Here is a 9,410-nt window from a genome sequence, read left to right as displayed (position 1 = left end):
TACGAACAAAAGCGAGGTGCGGCACGCAGGTGTGCTGCACACATGCCGCCATGAACGTTCGTCTGCTCTCGGTTGAATGCCACCCGAGGCCAGGTGGAAATCCATCGAATGTCAACGACCACCAGTATTTTATTAAAACCTATACCGACGAGAGGCAGGTCGCCTTGTTTACTGAGCGCTACATCTGAGCGTGTGTAGCGGCAGGTATGCCACCCGGCTGGTCTGGTATACATTTGCGCTGAACGCAAAAAGACGGAAGTTTTTTATATAGAGAGATTTAGCATAGCTGCGACGTATACCGGATTAGGACGCCCCCTGCGCAGAAGGCGTCCGGTGATTCGGTGTATCCGATATGCTGTGTATCCGCAACGCTCTCTCTTTATCGCTACGACGCATATATCAAGTGGACAGTCTTATGGCAGGAAAAGAGGCGGCGTTCGAAGAAGGCAGCAAATGCTGCATCCGCTTTCCACGCAGCAACAGAAGAGGAGGAAACAAGACGAAGTCGACCAAAGCTCGAACGGGAGGCGTGAGAACGGAAGGAAGGAAACTATATGGCCTCTGTTTCCGACCGAACAGTTTGCGCCAACGACGCGCCAAGCCACTGACGCCGCCACCTCCGGGTGTGCAGCCAGCCGGTCGGCTCTTCGCAGTTCATTGCCGATGATGGCGCTGCGGAACCTGCAACGACTCCGCCCGGGCGGCGAATAGCGATCGACCGTCACCGCTTGTTCAGTGCAGCGTGCACAGACAGCCCGTACATGTTGGGTAGCGGACGCATTCGCATTGAAACATATGTGCGCCGCCCGCTGTGGCGCCTGCTCATTTCCGATACTCCGCGGCCGTGGGCGGTGCGTGGTCATGCAGTTCTACAAGCCCCCCCCCCCCCCCCCCCCACACACACATTTCCCATTGAACAGCACGATAAAAAAATGCTTTCCCTGGTTTCAGTGACTGTTAGCTTCCTTAATAAGTAATTACTAAGTTACACACACACACACACACACACACACACACACACACACACACACACACACACACACACACACACACACACACACACATATATATATATATATATATATATATATATATATATATATATATATATATATATATATATATATATTCAGTCGACGCTTCGGGCAGAGCCTGTCCGAGAAACGTCGACTCAAAATACACCTCTGTCTAAATGGAGGGTTTCTCAACTTTGCATTTTACTTCTAGCAACCAAATACGTTTATTTATATATATATATATATATATATATATATATATATATATATATATATATATATATATATATATATATATATATATATATATATATATATATATATATATATATATATATGAGGCCATAATGGTATAGCTTGCTTGTTTAGCGCCGAAAACAGTGTAAACACTTGCTTCCTATAGTCTTCTCCTTCCCGCTGACACCCCTTCCCCTCGGCCCCCCCACGCTCCCCCGCCCAGTATTACACTCATGTCACACGTACGGAACACTCGCTCAGAAAAAAAGATAATAAAAAGTTGGTCTGATGCACTGCATGTGCAGCGCAGCATTATGCATGCTCCGGTAATTTGAAAGGCCCAGCGGAGAAGAAAAATAAAAAAAAGCTATTAAGTGTTTACGGCGAATTGCAGACCCGCATTATGTGGAAATGAATCTATGATTAATAGCAGTGGGTATTTGCATAACCAGGAAACGAGCTGTTGGCATGTCAAGGCCCATGACCTGCGAAGCTGGCAGTATATGTATGGAATGGGAATAAACACCTTCTATGTCGAAGCGCGTTCGCATCAAGTGTGCTCACCGGCAACGGAGTTGAACAAATCCAGACACATACACACAAGAAATGCATTGTGCAGAGCAAGCAAGCGGCGCAAGAATAACAAAACAAAACTTACGGCGAACATAAATAAACATTAAGCGCCGCAAGGCGGGCGGTTTATGCGAAGGACGAGCGCGAGTTAGTATGTGTAAGCTCACGCAAAATTTCTGCATCATTTTATATTCGCACGCAGAGGAGTCTAGTGCGTTCTTCGTGCATCTATTTTGCGCGAGTTGTTTTCATTTCTCCTTTTGACGGCCCGCCCGGTAGTTCGTCCAGGGTCGGGACGGGTTTCCCGTTATGGGCCCTGCGGTTTGCCAGCGCGACACCGCAAATATTTATGGAGCCAGACCAGGCACGGGCAAAACGGAACAGCCAGCAGCATCCGCGTCGCCTTTGCCACGCCCGCGTTCACCTCTTTTCTTTATGCGCCGAGCATTTGCGCCCGCCGAGCGTCGCGCCGGTTAATGCGAACAGGCCTTGCAAAACGCCCTACCCGTCATTGCACTGCGGTCGAGACGACGGCGTAACGCCAGCGGCGCTGTAAATTGGGCGGCCTCAAAACGCGAATCGCGTGTATTTGTGACCAGGAGCTCGTAACAATAAACACCGAGAAAAAACTGAAAGCTTGGGTGCGCGCACGAGTCAATGGCCTATTCAAGCGATGCGCCCCTGGGCGGTGACGTCATGCAGCCGAGATAGGAAATAGTCCGCCTTGTTCGAAGCGTCGTTTTTCTCAATTATAGTATACACTCCGCGTGAGCGTTATTCTAAATGCAAGTATTGCAAGCTAACTTACCAATGCGGACAAACTTTGAACGCCGTAACATATTTTGAACCTCAAATTCTTCAGGAGCGCAAGAATACAGCGCCCCGTCTCGCGCAGGTACGCGCTGTGTGGACACATGCGTCGAGTGTCTTGCCGTTTGTGTGTGTGTAGCCGGTTTGCTTGAAGTGTTGGAGAGTCCATCATAGGATGTTTACACTTTGAAGAGCATTCACTGTAAGTACGCTGCCGTTTTCTTTTGCGGACGTCCGATGCTACGGTCATTTGATCAAAGTTTGGCGTGGTCGGCTACTCCGCGCGGAGTTGTCACGTAAACACAAATGTCGCTCCGAGCGACGTTAGGCCTAACCTATAAAACCGGCCTTCAGGTGCAGCCGCTCTCTCCGTTGCACTGCCCGCTGACCGCTCCTTCGAGTACTTCGTTGCGCTGGCTTGAAATTTTTTGCATTTAACCTTGCCAACCGCTTCCGATATCGCTTCGCGATTCGGCGCTGCTGTTGCGATTATAAAACACCCTGTTCCTCCTGTTTTTGAGCAGCATGCCTTCTCTTGTCAGTGCCCGAGCTGGCAGGCATCGCATCAACAAAACAAGAAAAGAGCGCTGGAGGCTGGTTTGTCAAAAGCGATGTCAACGCCCAACTCGCGGAGATCGCGCTAGGAAGAAAAAAAAGGCGTGTTCAAGATTCGCTGTCTCTACGCTGATTTGAGTGTGTTTCACAAACTTCCCAGAGCGATAGCGTTCCGCGTTAAGTTTGCTTATCCTTTTTGCTTCCCAGGCGGATTTTTCTTTGATGGATATCGGCAGTGTAGGCGCTGGCCGAGGCGCGTCACGCGTCGCGGTTCCTCTTCTTTTTTTTTTTCTCTCTCTTTCTCGTCCAGCTTTAATACCGTGTGGAGCGTAGTTCCGCTATCTCGGCAACGCCTGATCGCGTTCTCGTAGTCGTCTCCCTGTTCGGGCTATTCTGTGTGGGCAACTCTTCAAGCACTGCGACTAAAGAATTTCTGCCATCGACTGGGAACCGCATTCCGGACTGTTTTCTTCTTTTTGTGTGTATGCGCGAGGAAACCGCCCGCCTGTGTGGACGTTCAGCGTCATTCGGCATAGCGCTTGTCGAGGTGGTGTATGCCTGTACGTGCTACGCAGCGTGCAAAGCGCATTTTTTTCGCTCGTGTTTCTTTGCTTGTGTCTGGCTGCCTCGGTGAAGGCCGCGCAGTTTCGCGCAGCCGCGGCGTAGGGAGGGACGCGGCGCCGTGTATTGTCTGGCGTGGTGCAGCGCATCGCACGCTGCTGCATCTGCGCGCCTTGACATTGATGCCTTTTCGGCTCGGCGTCGCATTGCAGCCGAGTTTTCACACGTTCTCGTATTCAAGGGCGGCCGGTGTGTGCCTGCCCGACATGAGATTAATCCGAGACCTGCTTGGTTGAGCGCGCTTTCCGTCGTCTGCTATTCAGTGAATTGAGCCCTTCCGCAGCGGCGTCGCGTTTCTTTGTTAATTTTATTCTTTTTCTCAGTTTCGCATTGTGCGCGCGCGCAGCACGCCTTTATTTTGCGCCTCTTTCAGCGACGTCGCCTTGCGGCTAGGCTACGCATGGTTTTCTAGTGGCGCGAGAGGGGTGAAGAAAACATTGTACCCAGAATTGTCTGCGTTTGTGCATAGAAACTGACACCGATTGCGGTTTACAAAGGCAGGGGCATGCCACGAGAAGGCAGGTGTTAGGCAGAGTGTCTTGCGCTGTAACGCCGGCCCTTTCCAGGTTAACTCGTCAGGCGTGATAGCTTGAAATGCTAAAGCTCGAATGTGCAAAGGCATGTTTTGAAGAAAGGGGTATGAGTGGGTGGTCTTCTATTGTGCACTATCGCATATGTGGCAGCTGAAGAATGTTGAGGCTGTATCATAAGGTACACTTTAGTGATATGGAGTGTGTTAGCCGAAGGCCAAGTTCACTAACCCGCATAAATTCGCCGTTATTTTGTGGCACAGCATTGCAGTTTGGTGTAAGCTGTATAACTTGCATGAAGTGCTGCGAATCAGTTTCTTGCAGAAAGCCTCTTTTTGTTTGAAGAATCATGCAAATTTCGCATTAAATACGCATCAGTGTGTAGAAGTTGGCAGTCGTCGCACTGAGTAAGCACGAATTGATTAAATGGCGCATGTGTTCCTTGCGAGCAAAAATTTGTGAAAAATATGTCATGATTAAGTCTTAATGATGGAACTTAAAGTTGCCTTATATTGGAGCATTTGTCGTTCAGCCGCAAAAGTTCACTCATATTTGAACAGACTGAAAGAATGGTGGAGACACTACTCCCTACTGTACTAACATTCTCAAGCAGCTTGTTTGCACAGTGGTGCTACAACCACTTCCACTTAGTTTTTGCATGCAGAAACTGCAACGTCTGGCCGCTTCAGAGGTTGACTCGTGTCTGTGGAGGTTCTGCCGCTTTAGAGAGGATATGAGGATTCTTTCGATGTGCTTGTTGACAGCTGACTGATTATAGTCCACAAGTGTGCTGGTAACTGTATGTCGCCTTCTGTGCTGACTTGACTACATTCGGGGATGGCTTAGTTTGTGTAATGAAGTCTCGTGAAAATTACATTGCGACCGGAGTTACACAGTGTAAGTGCGTAGGACATAACGTGATACAATGTGCTGTCCGCACATGAAGGCTTGACGAACAAGAAATAAACTGCGCTGAGATGTTTGGGTGCATGCTGTTTGCTTCATGGCAGTTCCAAACTAACTAACCCACCAAAAACATCTTAACATTCGAGATCATTCAGTTTCGTCGTTAGTCTTGACTTCTCCATTGGTGCTGAAAACCTCTTATTCACACGTGCTGGACCCATTATCTTATTTTGTACCCATTGTTTCTCATTTGAAAGTTAGTTTCTTGTCTCTCATTAATTTTTTTGCTGTGCTTGAGTAACGGGTATCGTGTTGGTTAATGTGACTTCAAACTCTCCTTATTAATCCCTTGCAGCCAGCTTGTCATAGGGACGGGGGAGGGAGATGTAGGGGGCCAGAATTAGAAACAGGAGAGGTGGTGATAGGAGGCGAGGCGAGGCGCCTTGTCGAGTTCATCGCTCACAAAGTCTGCGACGTTCGAGTGCTCTCGACAGGTCAGGTTGGTTACCGGGGCTTTTTTTCTGCTACGTTTTGTTTTTTACTGTGGGAGCACCTGTCGGAAGGCCAGGCTGATACTGGCTTTCAAGTTTTGGGTGTGGTGTGTCGCTTTCGCATTGCCATTGCGTTGCATTGGGAGTGCTTGTATGAGTGTAGCGTTTGTTTGGCTCTAAGAAAGTGTGTACTCCTTGTGCGCAGGCCTGAATAGTGAAGATGCTCAAGTTCATCACAAAAAAGTCCCAGCACGTGAGTGCTGAGCGGCTCAAGGTCCAGCGAGAGCTGTTTGCGTTCAACAAGGTAAAGATTTTTATTTCCTTTGCTGCTGTTTCTCCCTTGCGTTCTTTTTTTTTTTTTCCGGTAATTAATGGAAGTTCTCATCTCTTTCACTAGTTTGTTTAGTGTCATTTCGATAGTCTGCTGCCATTTCATTCATTCATAAATGTGTGGTCCTCGATTTCATATACAGGGTGCGGCAATTACATCTGTAATGATATTTCTTCTCATTGAAAGGTTTTTGTGCACTTATTTTTATATAAGCAGGCTTTTCATGCATTTTATATATATTGTGTAGTTTTAAGATGTTTGAATTTACTATATTTCATTAGCTTGAGGTGTTGACAACAGCTCCTGCATTATTGAGGCTGGTATCAGGGAAAAGTCTTTTTCTGTGTTTTGTATAGCCTTCGGGATAGGGCTCTGTAGAATTCAAGAAAATGAACAAACTCTAATTTACAATCTTCACTTGAGACATTTTACGGAGTTTGTCCAAATTTTTTGTCTCGCATCTTGGTGTATATTCTGGTCTTTTTTTTATTGCTTTTGTAGTGTCCCACTTTTTTACACCAGAGTCAACATGTTTCTTCAAGTGTATGCACTCTCTTGTGTCATTTAGTTGCTAAAACCACCTTTCAGGGGAGGAAAACTGCCAGCGGTAAAGGGTAAAGGGTAGTTACGCAGACCCTGCAAATAGTCCTTCCAGCAGCACACAAGATCGTGACGCTGCCTAGGATGCGTGCTGTTACGATGCTTCTAATGCTTAGAGGGAGGGCAAGAAAGAAAAACTAATAAAAGGAAGACCAGGCGTCGGATGAGACAGCTCATGCTGCTAGCATTGGCAGGCTGCCCAGTCTGGCTCCTCCTCGGTTTCGTGAAGGCCGCTGCTGCTGCCGGAGTGCCTAATTGCTGTGTCACAGAGTAACCTGATTTTCCGGTGCTGTAAGGGCGACACTGTCAGTCCTGATGTCAAAGGTTACATGGCTACAAGAGGTCTTGGTGAGCCTGTCACTGAATTTTCATCCGTGCCTCTGCAGGACATGCACTTTTGGGCTGCAGTTCCCTTTTTTCACCCCCCCCCCCCCCCCCTTTTTTTGTGTGGAAGATTGTGGAGGAAAGTTCACCCCCCACACACACGCACACACACATTTTTTGTGAAATAGCTTACTTGGGTGTGGTTTTACGACCGTCACATAGGTATTTCTGCTCTCCAATCTGCTGCTGATAAACGTATATCCGCTAGGGCTGGTTTTGTGCTTGTTCCATTCTGTGAGCAGATAGTAGACACAACAGCGTAGAAATATGAGGAAGGCAGAGCCAGGCTGTTTTGCCAAGCTTCGGGGCAAGACAGTGGTTGCCAGGCACCTCCATTTTCTTTTTTTTTTCTTCTTCAGCTTTAACTACTTTGTAGTGCTAGTGTTAGCGTGTTCACATTTTTGTTATGTTCACTTACTGTGTGGTGCCATGTTCAAAATTTTTTGATGTTCTTTTTAGAGTTCTCATCGATTCATTATGTCTAGTGTTTACAGAACCACTTTTAATTAAAGGGAACACACACGTGACTACAGTCTCTAGTTAGCGTAAAGTTAAACTGAACTATGTGGTATTCTTTAAAAGATGCTGGTATTGCGGCTTGCTGGCTTTTATTCTGTTTGCCTCTGTCAAAATGTAGTTGCCACAGTCACCTAGCTGCTTTATCCAGGATGTAGTGTTCATATTTTCTTTTTTATTTCTTTTCTCATTCAATGCTCTCTGCATGGAGGCGGGAAGAACAAAGGAAGCAGGGACAGTGAGACAATAGAACAAATACGGCAGGCTTGCACTCCAGCGGGCGCTGTGCTGTTGACAGACATTGCATTCCTTAGCAGTCTTTTGTCCCTGGAAAAACACTTGTGAAGGCTGCCGAATCTGATATTGACTGTTTGTCAGCGTCGATCACCTGACTGTTATGCAGCTTCACTTTCCTGAAGTTCTTGTCTGCATTCTCACTTGTCTGTGCCCTGAGTAGCTAGCATTAAATTTTGATGAGTGTTTGCAAATTATATATTTCTTGAACATGCTTCAAGGGCGTTGGTGCTTCTGTTACTTAAGTCTCGTGGCAACCTTCGGTAGTGACCAGTTGGAGGGGATAGGGGACTTTTCCCTCTCCTCTCCAGAATGTTGTTATAGATTTTAGCACCGTTTTCTCCCCCATGCGTTATAATGTTTCCACTTTGCTGTTGAGGATTGAAATAGGGGGTGCTTTTTGTTCTTCAACCTTTGACATAAACGTCCCCCACTCCCTGTTGGGAAGAAAAAAAAAGTTAAGAATTATTTAGCTCAGCAATAGGGCATGGTGGTATTGTATTACAGTTTCTCTGCAAGTTCACGGAGTGTACGCAGATAGGCTAGGACAAGCAGTAATTTTTTATCGTTGTGGGCTTGCTTCTTTACTGACACTAAGAGAAGAATGAAAAGTACGAAAACAATAGTGCTAAGAACCCTAAAAAACAACTGTGAGCATTGGGCTCATCGGCTGGTTTAAACCTTTGAGTGGGACTCTGTGCAAAATCATACTTGGATATAAAAGTCAGCTTTAAACCATGAGTAACAAGCATATGAATGATAAAGGGTGAATGCGCCATTTTTTTAAAACATTCTGTCGGGCATCTACAGTCTGCAGGGTTTGCTGTTGTAAAAGCAGCAGACATGTCTGTCATCAAATTCCGTTCCGCTGCCCACGTGTGCTTGACAAAATAGAATGAAATTAAGCATAAAAATGACAAATAAGTCATAAAATTAAGCTGCAATTGGTATAAAAGCTGCTTTGCTCACCTCTCGAATAGTGGCTGCAGGCATTCCTACAGCGTGAGTCACTACGGATGCTGGGGAGGGGAATGGTTATGTTCTTTAGTTTTCTTTTTATTTGTGGCCCCTGAGAGAGTGTCCGAAGGCAGCTGTTCCTGGCCTTCTTAGCAGCTGGTGATTGCTCCTTTAGTGTGGTCTGTCTGCTCTAATTTACGGATGGTGCTCTTAGGATTTGTTGCCCGTCTTTTACTGAGCAGAGCATTCATAGTTCGTGGGCTGTGTTACTGTACTGTTTACTACTGTACTGTTTTGTAAACAGTACTACGACTGTAGAAACACCTCTCATAGAGTGAGCTGTAGATCTGCTAATATGTTGAATTAAGAAACAAGTCTTGGCTTCAGAAATTAACGAATTGTCTTAGCAGCATACTTGATTAAAATGTCAGTTTTTGTGGCATGTGCGATTTGATCCAATTTTACCTTATGTAACAATATGTGACAAGACTTTTCATTACTTCACCCCTTATGTAATACCCTGAAAGGGGCCTTTTAGGTAAATAAATGCAATGTGTACATTTCGATCAGTGAGCTAGAATTATCACCA

General features: G+C 46.3%; 1 protein-coding gene across 3 annotated transcripts in view; it reads left to right on the top strand.

Annotated features, from left to right (window-relative positions):
• Positions 1–2,519: 2,519 nt before the first annotated feature.
• Positions 2,520–9,410, top strand: part of l(2)gl (LLGL domain-containing protein l(2)gl) — a 43,069-nt gene continuing 36,178 nt past the window's right edge. The window contains exons 1-2 of one of the 3 annotated variants that reach the window (XM_077653603.1): positions 2,520–2,838; positions 5,945–6,043. In XM_077653603.1, the coding sequence (XP_077509729.1) occupies positions 5,960–6,043 (84 nt within the window). In that variant the 5' untranslated portion in view covers positions 2,520–2,838; positions 5,945–5,959. Of the gene's footprint in view, positions 2,839–3,415; positions 3,752–5,944; positions 6,044–9,410 lie in introns of those variants that run through there. The other 2 variants (XM_077653604.1, XM_077653605.1) reach the window with 2 other exon arrangements.

This window comes from Amblyomma americanum, chromosome 2 (assembly GCF_052857255.1).
Source record: "Amblyomma americanum isolate KBUSLIRL-KWMA chromosome 2, ASM5285725v1, whole genome shotgun sequence".
In the NCBI taxonomy this organism is placed as follows: Eukaryota; Metazoa; Arthropoda; class Arachnida; order Ixodida; family Ixodidae; genus Amblyomma; species Amblyomma americanum.
Note: the sequence above shows the minus strand (reverse complement) of the source record. Positions and strands in the feature narration are given on the sequence as shown.